This window comes from Manis javanica, chromosome 4 (assembly GCF_040802235.1).
Source record: "Manis javanica isolate MJ-LG chromosome 4, MJ_LKY, whole genome shotgun sequence".
Lineage (NCBI taxonomy): Eukaryota > Metazoa > Chordata > Mammalia > Pholidota > Manidae > Manis > Manis javanica.
Window position 1 is genome coordinate 139,830,238 of NC_133159.1, and position 20,173 is coordinate 139,850,410.

The following is a 20,173-nucleotide window of genomic DNA, read 5'->3' on the forward strand; positions in this document are numbered from 1 at the left end:
GCAATGACATAATCTGTATATTATATTAATCTATATTTTTTAAAACTGATAATATAAAATTTTTTAATTGTTTGATCTAATGGCTGGTATGCTTTATATCTAAACCTGGGATGCTGTTTTCATCTCCTCCCCTCCAGCTGTCTTTTCAAGTGGGAGAAAATATGGGTTACTTTTCAAAGAGTTGCAGGTGTCATTTGCTGGTGAAAAATGTGTTTGGGAAAAAGTAAAGGTCTCAGTCATCAGATACACTCCTGCCAGGTGGCTGGGCAGCCAAATCTTCCCCTTCCTCTTTCTTAAATGACCAAAGACCTGGTGATTTATGCATAAATTGGCTATAGAAGAAAGCCCTTGTTATCGCTTACTAACAACATTTGAGTCCACCCCCATTTCCCCAGGTGGGTTTGAGGTAGACATTGTTAGCTAATTATGATCATCCTCATTTAGAGCCATTTTGCTCCCTGCATCATGCCAGCAGGCTTCAGTGCCCAGAGCCATGGCTGCATGCAGCCCTGTGTTAGGACACCAACATATGAAAAAAACTGCTTGCAGTGTTTGATGTTTCTTTTGTACATGATGTATTTCATTATTTTATCACTCTATTTACCATAATTAGAAATAGGGTAAATTACAATATTTGCCACTGCATTTTTCCAAGTGTTTTCCAAAACTTATCCTGCATCTAAAGTATCCGTATTATGGTTGGAAGAACCTAAAATGAAATACATAGAATAATGATTTGTGCACCTCACTATACCAATTTTACTGAAAACATACTCAAACAAGGTTGATGTCTTAAAATCTTGTAGTTAGAATATTTTTGCATATTCAGAACTAACTACCCTCAACTAAGTTCTATTATACAGTGTTTTATTTAAATGAACAAAATATAGTGTTTTCCATTACCATTTAAAAATAATTTTCAATTTATATATAATAAAAATACATCATTTATACCAAAACTTCCTTTGTAAAGTTGGGATGTCTCACTACTCTGCTTCTCTTACGTTAACAGGAAAGCATGGGAAACAAAAACGATTTTTCTTTAGCTAGATAGCAGAACACTTAAGTTGGAGCCAATATCTCACTGTCAGAATTTCAGTTCAAAAAAGCCAAATATTAATTGCTATCAGTAATGTAAATTTTTGAGAGGAAGAAATGAAAATAGTAAGCATATGTGCTTTAAAATGCACAGATTTGAATATGCACAATTTATTAGTCGATACTTTAGTAAGTGCAACATCCTCAGATTATGGTGCAATAAGATTAGAAATGAATAATAAAAATGATGGTCAGTCTTGTTATGAACAGAGATGAAAAGACTCTAAACTAAAATAATGTAAATGATAATGTAAAAGATATTCAGCATTTAAAACAAATATTCACTAAGACCAAGTGATATTTAGTATAGAAATTCAAGATTGCTTCAGTATAAGGAAAAACTTAACGTATTCCATGGAGAGAGAGTAAAATCAGTTAAACTAATGTTCATTGACCTAGGGAAGATACTGTTTAGTGCTGGGAGGATACAAAGATACATATAAGAGAGTCCTTGCTCTAGGATTTATAACCTGATAAATTAAAAAAGAAAATTTGAGAAAATCATGATGTTCCCAAACTATTTTTAAATATTCTAAAAATATTTCATAAAAATTAACACCTATTTCTGACAACTCTAAAAAAGTATAAAGGAAATAGGTTTTCCCTATATATTTATAATGAAAAGTCAACATTAGCCCAAATGGAATCTTCTATTAAAAATATAAATAAAGCAGTACTGTCTATTATCCAATGTTATCCAGTGTATAAACGTAAAAAAAAAAAACTATAGATATATGCAAGATAGAAACTGTCACAATGTAAAGTATAATTATATACTTAGAAAACCTAAAAAATTCAACAGCATAATAAATGAATTTAGGAGTGTTGCAAATTTTTAATTTAAAGTATGTTACTGTATTTTAACAATAAATTACATAACAGTATACACTTATTTACAGTGGTACACATTAAATACATTCTTTCATGTGTGTCTGAGAGCAATAAAACTTTAATGGCAAGCATAAAAGAAGTTTGAATAAATGGGGAGTTGGGAGGGTCAAATGTATTAAAACCCCATGTTTTACTGTATTAGTATATTGAATTTAACCAAGTAAGATGCAGACATTATCTTAAAGCCTTACCACCAGCAACATCCGCATCACCTAGGAGCTTGTTATAAATGCAGAATCTCAATTCCCCACATAATAAATCAATCCACATTTTAAGATTTTAAGAATTCCAGATGATTCTTATGTACATTAAAGTTACAAAAGCACTGTGTTTAAAGCAGTAGTTCTTGAATCTGACTAAAAATCAGAGTTAGCTGAGAGCTTTTAAAAATACAAGTTCTTAGGCCCTTGTGTTTTTTTCATATACAACAATAATAGTACAACTCCTTTCGAGTTCCTGGACCCGATTCCAGTGTGTGTGTATGGGAGGGGGTCTTCCCATACACACCAAGCAATTCTCAAATGCCAGCAGGGTGTTTGAGACCTCTAATTCTGACACTATCTGTCCGGAGACAGCACCAGATTCCCCAGGTTAAGGTCTCTGTCCTACAAGACTGCCCTTCTACCCCTGAACTCCAGACATCACTCATAAGTCCCAGGCAGTTACTGTACTTCTGACCAACTGGCTACAGATTGGAGGTTCCAACAACCTCCCCCTTAGGTTTGAGTAATTTGCTAGAGTGGCTCACAGAACTCAGGAAAATGCCTTAATTAGTTTAATAAAGGATACAAGTTAACAGCCAGATGAAGAGAGACATAGGGCAAGGTCCCAAATAAAGGAGCTTCTATTGTCATGGAGCGTGGGGCCTGGCTAAGTGGCACATGGAATCTCTCCAAACAGAGAAACAGGATCCAAGAGAGAGGCTCTTCTCAGGGCTTTTTGTGAGGACTTCATTGCGTAGTAATGATTTACTAAAATCATTGGCCATTGGCTGATTAAACCTCTAGTGTCCCCACCCTTGGGTGAGGTCCAACAAAAAGTCTCTCATTAACATGACAAGACACCCATTTCACCTTTAAGACTCAAGTATTTTCGGCAACTGCAGAAGAAGACCAGATATACCTGGAAAATACATATTTGGTCAATGACCAAATATGTGTTTCTTATGACGCATTATATTGCAGCCCTGCTGCAGGTTAATGAAATAGTTTTGGGTTTTGTTTTTTGGTTTTGGTTTTCTTTTTCTAAAGCCCACCACTTGATTGTGATGAGCTAAATTTGATGGCAGCTGCTTTAAAGAATTTGACAAAATGGCAATAAAATGTATATGAAAAAGTTGAGACATGTTAAGTGATAATTATCAAACAGGTTTTGAAAGATAAGTAAACCATAGAATAAAGTAGCAGTTTAAAAAATTGATTATGATTTATACTGTTATAAGCTAATAACTTACAGCATATATCATAGCTATTTCCAAGTGAATTAAAATACTGATGTTAAAATTTAAAAAGAAATTATAGTTTTTCTGTATTTCTTGGAATAAGTGGTTATGTATGACCTATGTGGATAAGTGAAAAAAACAACATAAATATATCAAGGAAGGAAATTATACAGCATCAAATCAGAATAGGGCCTGAAATGTTATAAACAACTGGTATTCTAAGGTGATGATTTGTTTTTAAAGCTTTAGTGAGGCATAATTTACATACTAAAAAATCCACCCATCATGAGTACAGTAGTCCCCTTTTTGTCTACAGGGGATACATTCCAAGAGCCTGACTAGATGACTGAAACCATAGTTAGTACCAAACTTTATGTATACTGTTTTTTCCTATAGATACATACCTCTGATAAAGTTTAATTTATAAATTAGGCACAGTGAGATTAACAATAATAAAACAATTACAACAATATACTGTAATAAAAATGTAAATCTCTCAAAATATCTATTGTACTATACTTACCTTTTGATGATGTCAGACTGTAAAATGCCTATGTGATGAGATGACATAGGCATTGTGACAAGCATTAGGCTACTACTGACCTTCTGATGAATCATTAGAAAGAGGATTATCTGTTTCTGTACCACAGTTGACCCTAAGTAACTGAAACTGAGGAAAGCAAAACCACAGATGTGGGGGAGGCTACTGTATGAAATTCAATGATTTTTTTAGTATATTTCCACTGTTGTGCAATTATTACCACAACCCAATTTTAGAACATTTTATTACCCCCTAAACTTAGTTTATACCGTCCCCCATTACATTTTACAATGCAGAGTGTATTTCTGGGGAAAACGTGTTCCTGGAGGGGGGGCGAATCAACTGGTATGACCGAAATCAGTCGAGGGAAAAGCTAGGCTGGGAGAAACCGTTTACTGCTTATGAGAAGCCTGTTGGTCACCTTATCCACTGCTCTCACTCGCACCTCTGCCGGAGCTCGTCTCTCTGCCCGCCCTTTTTGGGAGAAACTCCGCAGGTGGGACTGCAGCGACTGACAGGCACCAGACCAATTACGTACCAGGAACGGAGGGGCGGAGCGAACTGCCGACCTCCATCCCTTGCCCCTGGGCTTCAAGAGGCTGCAACTGTAAAACACCTATTGTTAATGTAAAATTACCAAGGTCATGCTAGAGGTTCTGGAAATAATTGCAGTTTTACCCTCATGGAGCAAGCTCTGAAATGCTTTTTGTCTGTATAAATTTGTCTTTTCTAAAAACGTATTATAAATGGCATCATATATTTTGTGGCCTTTTGTGTCAAGCTTCATTGACTTAGCATGTTTTTGAGGTTTATCCATGTGTTAGTATGTAGTAGTTTGTCCCTTTTTATTCTGTTTTATAGATGTACCTGTTTGTTTATCCATTCACTAGTTGGTGGATTTGACTCTTCCCACTTTCGGCTATTCTGCTATGAATATTCACACAGAAGTCTTTGAACATGTTTTCATTTACCTTATGTAAATATATGATTGAAGTTGGGTCGTATCTTAAGTTTAACTTTTTAAGAAATAGCCAACTGTTTTCCAAAGTGGCTCTACCATTTTACATTTCCACCAGTAATATATGAGGGTTGCAGTTCTGATTGGGATTACATTGAATCTCTAGGTCACTATGGGGGAAATTGCCATCTTAACATTGAGTTAAGGCCACATAGATGGCCTTCTACTCCTTCTGGCCTCCATTATATCTGATGAGACGTTAGTCATGAATTTTATTGTTTTTCTCATTATTTTCAAGAACTTGGCTTTGATTTAATCTGTTTGACTATGACTTGTCTAGGGTTCTTGCATCTATCCTGTGTGGTTTTTTGAGCTTTTTGGATCTATCAGTTTTCAACAAATTTGGGAAGTTTCAAACCATTATTTCTTCAAATATTTTTTTCTGACCCCTTCTCCTGTTTTCCTGGTACCCCATGTGGATAAAGTGAAGGTTCCTATGGCCAGGATCTTCACCTGAACCTAAACTACTTGGTGATGTAACTGGCCTGCTGCTAGGCTACTGCCTCCTCGCCTGTAGTCAATAAGCTATTACTGACTGAGTCACTATATAAAGACCTCTGCCCAGTACTCTGAGCAGAGGCAGAGATGGAGGAGGATTATATACCTGCAGACTGTTGGATACAAACATTATTCTAGTGCTCAACCTATTGGCAGGAAAACAAGCTGCGTAATAAACCCTTTCACCCCAAGAACATTGTCATTCTTCCGTCTCAATCCATAGTAAACTTGCCTGGAGCTGAAACCCATTGGCAAGACACCCCATTAGATGTATGTTGGTATACTCAGTATTACTGCATAGGTCTCTGAGGTTTGTTCACTTTTTCATCAAACTTTTTCCTTTCTGTTCTTGAAATTGTATAATTTCTATTTATTTACCTTTTGAGCTCACTGATTCATTCTTCTGCTATCTACTGTTGGGCAAACCAGTGAAATTTTCATTTCTAATGTACTTTTTAACTCTAGAATTTGATTTGGTTCTTTTTTTAGTTTCTATTTCTCTGTTGAAATTTCCTGTTTGTTGAGTATTGTCACTGTATTTTCTTTAAACATTATTTCCTTTAATCTTTGAACATATTTATAATAGCTGCTTTGAAGTCGTTGTGAATACATCTGGGTCCACTCAGAAACCATTTCTATTGACTACTTTTTTTCCCAAGTATATGTCACATTGTCCTGTTTATTTATGTCTTATAATTTTTTTTGTTAAAAATTAGGCATATTTGATCATATATTGTAATAACTCTGAATATAATTTCTCTCAACCACCACCCCAGCACCACTGAGGGTTGTCATTATTGACATATTGCTATTATTATGTATATTTGCTTATATTTAAGTAACATGACTATACCTAATGTGCAGAATCTTTCTCCTTTGTGGGGTGCAGCCACTCAAGTCTTTGCTCAGTTTTTGTTTGTTTCTTATTTAATTTTTAACCTGCCTAGAATTCTTGGGGTCCCTTTGTCTACATAGCTTGGTGGAGTCAGTGATGTTTTAAAAGTTAAGCTCAAACATCTTGAGCCAGTAAGGCTTCTACTCTTTGCTGATCCATTTGTGATTGTGTTACAGAGAACTCATATAGTTTTCAAGCTCTTATTTTCTGCTAACCTTGCAGTTCTTTTCACATGCGAGAAGCCTCCCGGTCAGCCACAGATACTGGAGAGCTCAGGCCCTTTCCAGTCAACTCTGAGCATATATGCAGCCTCCAGTTAGCAGATCATGTGTGGAGAGTTTACTTAATCCTTTGTGGCTCTCATCTCCAGAATCTCCTTGTTAAATTCCTGATGGTCTGTCCCTGTTCCCAACTGGGATGACAGCCTTAGACCAGCAGAGCTGTAGGCTTTCTTTGTTCTTTTCCGGTCAACTTTAATGCCTCTACTCTCAATGCCATTGGGTGTGGGGTTTTTGCCCTCCACTTCAGATCACATCAGCAACCTCAGACAGTGAAACTGCTGGTTTTCATGGCCAGCGCGGCCAAAGTACAACTACTGCATGGAGGGGGAGACAGGGAGTAGGGTAAGTAGCAGCCCTAAGCAGTAATGCCACTGGCTCCTGCTGTTCTCACTCAAAGTTCCATGCTTTTTCATAAATAAACACTGTGGAATTTGTCATTTGTCTTAGGTTGTTTTCTGGAACCCTGAAATAGTTGCTTTTGATACTTTTATCCAGTGTTATAGTTGTTTGGGGAGGAGAGGATTTGCTGACCTCTTCAGTTTGCCACAGCTGGAAGTCCTGCCTCCTGCTTTGTATTTGCAATATTTTTGGTTTTGGTTATTTTAAAAGGCTAATTAAAAATCTGAAGCACATCTATATTTTGTAGCTGCTTCAGCATTCTGCTCTACAATGGAAAAAGGTAGGAGATTGTGATTAGGTTAGGGGTGGGACTGTAGTTTTGCTATAATTCTGCTGACAGCACTCTCCTGTGGAATGCTTAATAGCATATTCTTATGTAATGATGAAGAAAACATTTATTTTTTTAAGCAAGCAAATTCCTTTGGAATTCTACCAAAACAAAATTCTATACTCCTCTCTACAGAATGCACCAGTGGCTCAAAGAAAGATACGACAAAATCCACTGGGCTGGTGTAGATTTGTATCTTTATGAAAAATAATGGAAATAATCATCTTCTGTAAAAATTGTTTATTATACAGATTCAATCTAAAATGCTTTTTTATGCTCAAAAATTTAACCGAGAACTTTGTCTTTACCTTTCTTGTGATATAACTACACACATACAGAAACATACACAAAATAAAATATACAGCTCAGTGGTTTACCACAAAATACATAATCTCTGTAGCCACCATTCATGTGAGAAATAGGACTTCACCAGCACCCAGAAGTCCCCTGTGCTGCTTCTCCCCACAGGTAACTACTCTCCTAACTTACGGTAACTACTTCTTTTCTTAATAGTTTGTATCTCCTAAGTATACACCCCTAACATGAGTTTAACTTTGCTTATATTTTTAATATTATAGGAATGAAAGCTTATAGTATCTATTCATTTGTGATTGGTTTCTTTTGTTCAAAATTAAGTTTGTGAGATTCCTGTATGTTGAATGTAACAGTAGTTCATTTCAATTGCTGTAGAGTATTCAGTTATATGAATATACAACAACTTGTTTATCCATTCTGTTGTTCATGAATATTTGGGTTGTTTCCAGTTTTAAGGATATTACAAATACTGCTGGCATGAACACACTTGTATGTATTTTAGTGTATAGGTATACATAATTGGGTATGTAGGAGTCAAATTGCTGGGTCACAGTTAATACATATTTTCATTTTAGTATATCAGGCCAACCTGCTTTCCAAATTGATTGTACCAATCAACATTCCTACTAGCTGTCTATAAGAATTGCCCCTGCACCACATCTTCACCAAATATTTGGTATTACCAGATTTTAGCAAACAATGGTGTAGCCATTCTGTTGGTTATATGGTATTTCCTCATTATGTTTTGATTTTCATTTCCCAAATGACTAATGAAGTTAAGCTCTTTTCCATATGCTTATTGGCCATTTGGGTTATACTTCTATGTAAAGTGCCTATTCAAGCCCTTTTTAAAAATTGATTTGCAGGAGTTCTATATGTATCTGGATAAGAGTCCTTTGTTTCCTCTGTGTGTTGCAAGCATTGTTCCCCACTGTATGACTTGCATTTTTACTCTTTAACAATACTGATATGAAAAGAAATTCTTGATTTTTAGTCAGATATATCAGTTTTTTTCCATTATGAGTGCTTTTTTGTGTCCTATTGAAGAAGACTCTCCCTGCCCCAGTATCATGAAGGTAGGTATTCATCTATATGTTACCTTCTAAAAGCTGTATGATTTTAATTTTCACATTTATATCTAAATCCACCTGGAATTTATTTTTTGAATGGAGTGAAGTAGGGGTGAAGATTCATTCTGTTTTCCCATATGGCTGTCCAGTTGTTTCAGTACCACACATTGAAAACAATGTTGTATCTGTTAGGGTCCAATCAGGAGAAAAAAACCATACCAGTTATTTAAATAGAGTTTAATATGTGAAAAGGTTGCTATTTAACTGTAAAGTTGTTTGTAACTAAAGTTAAAAGTAAAGTTTTAGGTAACTAAAAAGACAAGAAACTACTAAGTCATTGTGGAAGTAGCCGCTACCATCCCAATGGCTAGAGGAATAAAGGGAGACATTGGAGTTACTAAGACTTCAAAACCCATACAACAGAAATTCCTATGTCTAAGGAGAGGATAGCTAACTAGTGCTGGTATCTGGGGTGAAGGATGCAGTGAGGCTGGTTCTGCAAATGTGGAAAACTGTAAACTACATTCAGCTGCTGTTACAGAAGGGCCCTATCACTCCTGGGAGTGAAGGAAGTGTTGCTAGGGTGACACAGAACAAGAAACTGACAGGAAACCCACTGAAGGAGCAAGTCTCCTTTTCTTCTCCAGCTTTGCTATCTTAAAGCCTCCTGTTGGCAAAGCCTAACATGGAGCTAGTAGGCAAAACCAAAATGTGGTTTGCAGAGTCTTAGCCCTAATATTATAAAGCAGTGTTTAACAGATGGGTTTGAAGCTGAGAAACAATAACTTAAGGCCCAACTTCCCCATCTGCAGAGCCACCTTTATGATAAGTCCAGTGTCTCTATATTGTAAGGATCTGTTTCTGGGTCATATTTCTATTTCACTGATCTGTTGCACCAAAATTACACTAAGTTACTGTAGATTTATGTTTTCATAACTGGTAGAGCAATTTTTCCCACTTTATTCTTCAAGAGTGTCTTAGCTGCCCTTGGCTTATTTGCATTTCCATAAAAACTTTAGAACTAATTTGTCTACTTCCACAAAAATCTTTTGGGGTATTGATTGGAATGTCACAAAATCTGTAAGTCAGTTTGGGGAGAATTGAAATTTTTACAAAATTGTTTTCTAATCCATGAATATAGTATGTCTTTCCATTTATGTCTTTAATTTCTTCTCTATAATGTTTTTTGGTCTTTTTCTATAGGAGTCTTACTTGCATAGCATTTATTAGCTTTAATCCTGGATATTGGATGTTTTTTATATTATTATAAATAGTACTTAAAGTTTTTCATTTCAATTTTTTTATTTTGGAAACGTTCAAGCGTACCTTTTCTCTACTTTTGAATAGTTAGATCACATTATACCCACTGCCCAGATTCAATAATTACCAGGATTTATTTGATTTGTTTCAAAAATCCTTATTACTAAAGTATTGTAAAACAAATCTTCGGATGGATTCATGTCTTTTTCACCTAGACACTTTTCACCTAGATACATAAGTATCTCTAGGAAAAGGGACATTTTATTTATAATTCCAAGCCATATTCTAATTTCCCCTTTCCCTTCAAAAATGACGTTTTACTGTTATGTTGGTATGTATAGACAGCTTGCTTTTAACCAACAGCATATTGGGACTTATAGTTTATGTTAAGTAATAAAATATTAGCTTAGCCATTGAAATATTAAATGATAAGCATTCTCTATGACAAAAACAAAATTCTTTTTCTGATGTAAACTTTGTTTCCAAATTCATTACAGTTTTTTTGACATTGGCAAAGCTATACTGTTATAAACCTATCATGTAAATAAAACTGTTTCTTTTGTTGGTGTCTTCTATATTCATAAGCCTAATGTACAACAAAAATGGTCATTCTTTAATTTTAAAAAAATCTTTATATTCTTCAGTGTTCTTGTTACTGAACATGTTTTAGGGAGTCATCAGTGGGAATAAAAGCAGTACATTTTTGTGTGACATAGTTTTAGTTTTGGTTACCCTTTGTAACATCTTCTTGCCCAGACATAGTTGTTAAAATACAAGAAGGAGATACAAGTGTGAATTCTTTTCCTTTGTGGCTTTGTGCAGAAACCTTCCCTTCATTGCAATTGGTTTTCCCTCTCCATACAATATTCATAGGTCTGTTTCTAGGAGAGGACTGTGGCTAGTGAGCCATGAAAACTTCCTAGATTTGGCAAACTAGACTGTCATGTTCACCTCCTAACATGAGAAAATCCCAGTTGAAAAGACAGTGTGGCAACTTTCCTGCAGGCAGGTCAGACTCCTTAGTGACAGTGACTGAGGAGATAGTTTATCTTGCCAGCATCTGCATTAATGATGGAACTAATTTATGATCTAAATAACAGTAAAATATTCCCAAGACAACAATAATTAGCATAAAGTGATTTTTCACCTGTGTTTTAAATTAACCAATGATTATTGGTGGGGAGTTGAGGAGGCCTCATAAGTTAGATGTATTCACTAGTAACAAGTATTTGAAAATAGATATGGCAGCCTAATACTGGATGGCTTCCCTGTTCTTATTCCTCCTTCTTTATCAGCATCCCTGGGTATCTCACTGCAGATCAGAATGGCTCAGTGCTGTCTCACTTACTGAAGTAATTGCTATTTATAATTATTTAAACAGAGTTAGAGGATGTTTAAGTTCATATTTAAGTTCGTAACTCTTAGAATTAAATGTACATATTTTGCTTCTTCTGATCAATAGTTACGTTATTTAGGATATAAGAAAGAATGAACTATTTCACTGCTTTGGTTTAGCTATTATGTCAGACCTTTTTTTCCTTGTAGTATCAGATTAACAAATTTGGGAATCATTTTATAAGTATCTCGAAAACAGGGAAAAGGATCTCTTACATGTAGGGCTAATGTGGCAAATTCCAAATTTAGATAAACATTTAAAAAAATCAGAGATCCAACTGATGTAATTAAATTACCTAAATATGAAAGATGAGAAACCTTTTTTGTGTTTTGGGTGGAAACAGGGAAGCCAAGGATGTATGTTTTTCTAAATAGTGTGGAACTCTGTAAACTATGTCAAAGTGTACACAAACTATAGCTTCTTAAAATTCTGATTAGAAATGCCAGTCAAGAATAAATTCCTTATTCCTTGTCCTTGAACATATAACAAGAACTAAGGTACAAATAAGATACATTTTCTAGACTTACTTGTTATCAGAAATTTTGCCTCATAGTTTGCTGTTGTTTTCTCAAGCAGGTTTTATCTAAATACAAGTAAAAATAACTTTTAAGGAAATGAATTTCAAAATGAATGTGAAGGCAATAATCTAAATATTTAGAGGCTAGTTAGGAGGTTCTGTCACTGAGATGTGTACTGTATTGGTATAGTTGACATAGTAATTGTAGTGTGTATAGCAAAAAATAGAGGATTGCTGATTACAAGATTATGTGAATAGAAATAGAAAAACCTGATTTTCTTAATCCAAGTTGAAGCATTCTCATTATAAATTTTTTATTTGCTTTGGATAGTTAAAAACCTGTATCAGAAACATGAACTTTAAAACTGCTGAAACACATGGAGAAAAGAGTCTTCACATAAAATCAGTGGAGAACATATAACTTACTGGAGATTCTTGCTGACTATACTAACTTCAAGACGTAACATTCTAGTGTCTGGGAAAGTATCCCCAATAAACAGTTTCACTCATTTCATTCCAACCCTTCTGCTTATCAGTAATTAAAGCAGATTTGTGGCAATAGTCACAGATTCCTGGGATTAAGAAAACTCTACAACAAAATGACCATACTAGACCTAAAAACCTTCTGTTTTGTTATTGTATTCTCTTGACCAACTATCTCTGTGAGGAATGGCTTGTGGATTCTTTCAGCTGTTTAGAAAAACAATTGAACTTGTATTCCAAATGTAGAGGATTAATGCACTTGGGGCAGATATAAGAAAGGATTCTTTCTCACAACCCTTAAAACTTAATTTTTCATGTAGTGTTTACATAATCAAACATTAATTAAAAACTTAGGAAGTAAATATCTGTTAGTATAACCTGAATGTTCATGAAGGTAATGAGATGAATTGACAGGTGCACTTTATTATTTAGAGCATGCAGTGTTTAATAGAGAAAGTAACCGACCAGGAAGTGAATTGTAGGTGAAAGGGTGGCTCATTTTTTCTGAAATCAAGAAAGTTGCCCTAAAATGTCTTTCATTATCTCTGCAGCTGGAGCTTCATTAACAAGTGCGTTGGAATAACCAGGGTATTGCAGCAACAGAGAAACTAAGCACAGCAAGCCTTTCCGTAACAAAGGAAATAACAGAATTCCGTGTAACAGGCTTCCACACTTATCTGTGTTTTGTGGCAGTGCTTGTGCTGAACTAAAGCATCTGCTGCCTCAAGTTAAGAGAGAACAAACTCAACATGGCGTGAAATTACTGCACAGCCACTCACATTCATTAGAGTTATATTGTTACCAGCCACAGGCATGACTGGCTTTTGCATGAATAATAAAGTAAACTGCTGCTTTGTGAAATTTACCTTAAAACATAAGGCACAGTACTAACCTTGAGCCAGGAGTGGGTTTATCTTAGGGCAGTTTCCCTCACCACTTTCGGGTCAACACCAGTAAGAGGTAGGAAGTTGGGAAGAAGTATTGCTGTATGAGGCCTTTGGAAAGGGCATTGTGTTAAATCAGTTTACTCAGTTTAAAAAACTAATTTTATTGTGCAGGCCGGCTGTTATATATTAAAAATTTTTAAGTACCATTCAACAACCATTATAGTAATAATTGAATCAGACAAAAATTATCAGTGGATGCTAAAGGTAGTTAGTTGGTCAAAGTTTGGTGAGGAATAGAATATTGCACAGTTACAAAGGGAAAAAAAGGTAACCTTGCGGTGGAGAAACCTGACAGACAACTCATCCAAGCAATCACAGTTACTACCAGAAATGGGAAAAATAGACATCATGTACCTCCTAATGTGATCACTGCATGTTATTCCTGTTAAAAATGCATAACTTGATTTTATTTAACACAATAATGTGTGTCTAGGTCTGAAGCTTGCATTGTATTTTAAAAGTTACTCTAATTAAAATCAGGAGCAAAGTAAAGACATATGTTTTTTAAAATGCAGAACTTGAATCTGATAATGAGAACACCAGCTAAATCCAAACTGGGAACACTCTGCAAAATAAATGGCCTTTACTTTCCAAAAATGGCAATGTCATGAAAGACAAAGAAATGCTAAGTAACTGTTCTAGATGGAAAAAGATTCAAGAGACTTTACAGTGTTCTGAATGGTGGTTGGTATTTTTTAAGCAATGATCAGGAGGATTAGGTCTCTTAGCCTAGCTGAACTACATTTCAAGCTATTGAAGACTTTAAAATGATAGTATTTAGTTGTTTTATGAAATTTTCAGTCAATGGAAGAAAAGAGAGTCCTCGTGCTATTTTAAAATGCTAGAATGTACCATTTAAGAGTTTCATGAGCACTTAGGAAAAGAAGGTAGCAATCACTTAGATGAATTTATCAAGTTATAATATTCATAAAGAAGTTTGGTCTGACTTTCAGACAGGTAGATAACAGGAATGCTTTGTTTTCGGGAAGACAATTTATGAGTGTCTGATTTCCTTGTGGACAAGATAAAGAAATAAACTGAGTGATTGTAGTTAATTAAATAAGTAGTTAATTGGATAACCATACCCAAGATTAATAATCGGATGCCAGTCTCATATATGGTTTCTAGTGTTGTGTCTATTGCAGAGATCAATTCTCAGTCCTGTTCTAAACTTCAGTTAATAATTTGGATAAAGGCATTGATGACATACAGATCAGATTTTAAAGTGACACATATCTGTGAGGAACAGCCAAACCATTGGATGACTGAAACAAGAGCTGAAAGATTATGGTAGCCAGGAATGCTAGGTGGGAATCAGGTAAAGTAAATCTAACAGGAATAAATTCTACAAGGATCACCAGTTGTAGATGGTGGGTGGAAGGAAAATAAGCTTTAGGTTAACTCTTAGAAAAAATGAATTTGCCAAATGGCTAATTGGCCATATACCAAACTTACTTACTTGTTTCTTTTTACTATGTGATTTAAATATGTATTGACTGAATCCAGTCAGAAAAATGGAAACCACACGGTATTTCAAACATAGGGAAATATAATAGAGGGAATTGGTTATACAGGTGTTAGAAGGCTAAAAGAGAAGAAAGGGACACTGAGCTATTCTATAATAAGTACAAGAGGCATCTACAAACAAAAGCTGAGAAACAAAAAGGATGAAGTTATAACCTAGACTCCACATTCCTAAGCTGGCACTCAGACTTCTGAGAAGGGGACACTGTTCAGCACCAGTGGTACTGAAATCCATATGACTAAAATATGTTCATTTATATAAGAAGCCAGAATACTTACACCGTGTTCTCTATGTTGAAGTGTGAAAATATTTGAATGAGCATTTCTTCCATCTTGAATTTGGTTCTGAAAATAAAGCAAAACTAATCCGTTCACTGTGTTAATATTCTATGCTTCCCCCACCCTCACCCCACTCCACAATCTTTAAACTGGCTTTACCACTAATAGCTCTCCTACCTCAGGTGTATTGCTAAGTGACTTCTCAGTAAGAGTGTTTACAGAAAGGGATTTAAAAAAAAAAAGCATGACAAGTAATTGGGTGGGCTGAACATTTTTTCTGATTATAGTTGGGTGTACTTTTTAAATCTCCTTTCTCACTGATATCTTAACCAATATTAAATGAATTTAATATTGAGTGTTTTAAGGTAAATATACTTGTTGTTCTCTGAAACAGTGAAGAACAAGGTTTGGAATTGATTTCTCTGTCCTTTTTTCCTCTCCCCCCCAAATATTGCTTCTTTAGGTCAGTAACAGATCCAAGAGATGGAAAGAGAGTAGCACTCAAAAAGATGCCCAACGTCTTCCAGAATCTGGTCTCTTGCAAAAGGGTCTTCCGGGAATTGAAGATGTTGTGTTTTTTTAAACATGATAATGTAAGTGAAATTGTTGTTTGGGATAAACTATTTACTCATCGTGCTTAACTATATTAGTAAAGAGCAAAAGAGAGTTGAAAAAGGAACATGCACATTATTATAAGGGTTTGGAATCCTGAGACAAATTAGACCCTTTTTGTGAACAATGAATGAACAAGTTTAAGTGGGACCTAGAATGTATTGATTGACAGACAAATATTATTTGATGTAAAGCAAATGCTAATATTTAGCTGAGGAACAATACTAATATTCAAGGTAAAACTAGAGTATAATACGTAATCTGAATGATTTAAGTAGAAATAATTGGCCCCTGATTTTAAATGCTTTATTTTTATCCTTTAATGTTTTTAATCAGAGATTAAGTTAAAGATGTAAGAAGGTAGTTTTTCCTCTTAAAAAATAGTACAGCTCTTAATATAGGCTAGCCTATTTATGGTGGTGTTTAGGTATGTCAGAACTCATGGACTAAGAATCATGGTTTGAGAAAGAGCTTCTCAACTAATTCGAATTAAAAGTTTGACATGTATAAAATTTACCTGGAGGATGTTAGCATTGGACTCCCAGTTTTAAATTTCATATGAAAAGAAAAACTGCCTCACATTCTTCTTTTGGTACTTAACCTATGTTATTAATTGCTGAAATGAAAATTTTATCAAAAAAATAATTTCTGTAAGTCTGATGGCTTGTTTGCACAGGAATCTTTAGAACTTTGTCCAGAGTGTGGATAGTTTTAAGTATATGGTATATCGAACTGGAAGCTCCTTGGATTGACACACTTCATTTTATTGATTACTGCTCTTGAAATGTTTTCCTAAAACTTTTTAAAAAATTATGTCTTTCAGTCAATTGGAACTGCCTAGCAATGTATTTGTTTCAATAACTTTCAAAGTACCACTCAAGTTGCCTTTTATGACTGGTTCCTCAAATTTTAGAAATGATTTAGAATGATAATGCTCGCTTTGTTATTTGTTTCTCAAATTTGCCTGAGTACCACCCCAGCATCAAAAGTACAAACTTTATGTACATTGTTAGAAACTCAAAGGTATCCATGATGAAGAAATATTTTAAAGGTGGCATCAGAAATTCATGTACTCAGGGTTTAAATGGCTTGTTTTATTCAAACCTATCTTGGCTTCTTTTATAAAATAGGAATGGTATAATTTGGCTGTTATCTGTACACATGGATATCTTTCTGTGCTCATGACTCATTCCTGTAGGGTAACTCAGTTATAAAGGTAGTGTCAGAGTGAGTAGTGTAAGAAAAGAAACAAACTTCTTAAAAATCACACCTATTAAAACACAGTTAACCGGTGTTTGAAGCCCTATCATACGGGATTGCTGATGACTTCTGTGAGAATGTTCAAAAGTGAGGCAGATAGTTGGAGATGAGTCAGAAGGCATGACACCACCATTTTATACATAATGAATTTATGCTATGCCTGAGGTCTATCTCCAAAAGCATCTCATGGCCAGCATACCTGGTATGTGTGGAATGCCAGTCTTTGGTATTTGATGTAATTAAGGCAATGAGTGTATATTAATTGTGTGGAAAATACAAACATGTTTAAGACATAGTCCTCTTTTGAATGGGGTAGACCAAGTGTTAACATTTATTACTGTGTGTCAGGAAGTATGCCAGCTGCTTTACATACATAAATACATTTTATCTTTAAAAACCTTATCAGATAGGGCCTGTTATCCCCACTTAATAGAGAAGAAAAACCAAAGCTTAGAGTTAAGCAATTTAAGGTCAAGGTGGCACAAGATTGGAGTCTAAAACTCTGACTTGCTTCAGAACCCATCTTTATTAATTTGGTATACATTTATTGTGCACATCCTGTACTCTTAAAATATATTAGTTTCTAGGAGGTTTTACCTTCAAGGAGTTTAGCAGTGTGATAAATGCTGTGATAAGGGTGCTCTGGGAGGACTGCCTGTGTGGTTGTAAACATTAATACAGGACAGTCTGTTCTGTGCATAACAAAAAGCTAAGCAACCAAACCAAGGAGTATATTAGGATCACCAGATGAGCCTTAAAAATGCAGATTTTGGTGTTGAGGCCCAGCTGTATTTTTTAAAGCTTCTCAGGTGTGTGCTGGTAGACAATTACCAGAATATCAAGGTTTTCTTTTGAAAGAATTGCTGTGGACTTAGAAGTGCACAGGTGTTTTAAACATGAAGAAAATAAACCTTAAGATGAGCCTTTTGAGGTTAGGATTTGATTGGATAGAAGGAGAAGAAAGGAATGTCATAATGAAAATGGCATTTAGAAAGATTAACCTGGCCAGTGTAGGAAGGTTTATTTTAAGGGATTTTAATTTAAGGGATTTTAATTTGGATGGCTTTTTATATGTCAAAGAATATCTACAAAGCCCTGGGAGGCTTTGGATTTTCTTTTGAACAGAACCTAAGAGTCACTTTATCACATTCATTGATTTCAGGTGATCTGACTGAGATACACATAAACATGTAAATATATATAAATAATGCATAAACATATTTTTTTTCCTTAAAGGACAGACTGCTCATCATCTTAAAGGATAGGTTCACCTTGATGTAATTTGCAGAAAGAGAAAGGAATTTAACATTCTAAAGATGGATGTTATTTTAGGCTTATCACTACTGTCTAGTCAGAATCTGAGCTATTATAAAACTTGGCAAAATATCTACTTCACCCACCTATGCACTTGTGCACGTGTGTTCACGCACACATAAATTGTCATATTATCAGCATAGAAAAAGGAATGATTGAGGTTTTTCCAATCTTGTACTCCTTTGAGAATCTGATGAAAGCTATGAACCCTCTCGGGAAAATGTACATACACAGAAATTTTATGCCGTGTAGGCTTTCACTGCTTCTCTAAAGCCCATTCAGAGCCCTCTTAGGGTCCATTGATTCCTGCTTAGAGTCCCTGTAATACAAGTCTAAGGCTTTTTCTTATCTTTAAGCAATAGCACTAAGCACATAGTAGCAGTCTATTGAAGACAGAATGAGTGAATGAAAGTAATAGAAAAAAGAAATCTCAGTCTGGAATGATAATTACTCAACAATCTCTCAATCTTTTAATCTAGAGAGAGATAGAGGAAGCAAAGAAGGACCATTTGTTTTCCTTTTATGGTCTGACCTATCTCAAACAAGGCCTTTTTGGGTTCAGAAGTATGAAAAAGAATCACACAAATATAGGACCGTAAGGACCCTTCACTGAATGCTGACATGCTGTTTACCTGCAGATTTACTAATGCTAATGGTTCTACAGCTAAGGAGTTTGAAAAGGCAAGGGTGTTTTAGAGTGGGTTACTTTTCAGTGGACTTGGTTGTGTTTGCTCTGTGCGTAATATTTGTGGTACTGGATAGATTCTTGATGCATTTAAAATAATATAGTCTCTCATGTTCATGGATTGGAAAACTCACTGTCATTAATATGCTTGTTCTCCATGAGTTGAGCTATATATTCAGTGTCCCAGTCAAAATCTCAGCAGGATTTTGTGTTTATGTATGTGTGGAAACTGACAAACATGCTAAAGTTTATGGAAATGGGAATAGACCTAAAATAACTCAAGGCAATCTAAAAGCTGAGTAGAGTTGGAGAGCCATACTTCCAGGTATTGAGACATATGAAACTACGGTAATTGAGGCAGCACGAGGATAGGCAGATAGATTAATGGAACAGAATAGGAGGGTCTACAAACTGACATACACCTGTATGTTCATCTGATTTATAAGAAAGGTGCCACTGCAGTCCAGTGGGGGAACAGATAACCATTTCAATAAATAGAAATCAATAAGATACCCATACGAAAAACTCTACTCCACAGTAGATAACACAGATTAATTCATATTGGGTCATGGATACATAGATTAATTCACATTGGGTTATAGACCTAAATATGAAAGGTAAAAAAATAAAACTTCTAGAATAAAACATAGGAAAGTATCTTCATGATTTCAAAAGTTGCTTAACTGAACAAGGAAAACATTGACCATTAAAAAGATTACTAAATCATTAACATTAGGAATTAATGCTTATTAAAAGTTAAAAGAATGAAAGGCAGAACTTAGACATATGTCCAACAGAAAACTTGTTTCCAGAATATGTGATAGAACCATTTTTAGGTCAATATTTAGTGTTTGAGGAAGACCATTAGAAATAAATATTTTACTTGACATTTTTCACACTAAATTCTGTATCTAAATATCATGTATCTTATAAAGAGCTTCTACAAATCAAGAATTTTTGCCCATCAGTAAAAGACTTTGGTTATCCCAAATGGCCAGTAAGTATATGGCAAAGTGTTCATTAGTCATCAGAGAAGTTAGAACTACAATGAGATACTACTATATACTCACCAGAATAGCCGAAATAAAAAAGACTGACAATATCCAGTGTTGGCAAGTATA

General features: G+C 35.0%; 1 protein-coding gene across 2 annotated transcripts in view; it reads left to right on the forward strand.

Annotated features, from left to right (window-relative positions):
• NLK (nemo like kinase) overlaps positions 1-20,173 on the forward strand; it is a 156,591-nt gene that overhangs the window by 69,850 nt on the left and 66,568 nt on the right. For both annotated transcript variants that reach the window (XR_005056980.2, XM_017660190.3), the window contains exon 2: positions 15,645-15,774. Coding sequence is in view for 1 of the 2 variants with exons in the window: in XM_017660190.3 (XP_017515679.1) it covers positions 15,645-15,774 (130 nt within the window). In the remaining variant the exon portion in view is untranslated. The remainder of the gene's footprint in view (positions 1-15,644; positions 15,775-20,173) is intronic.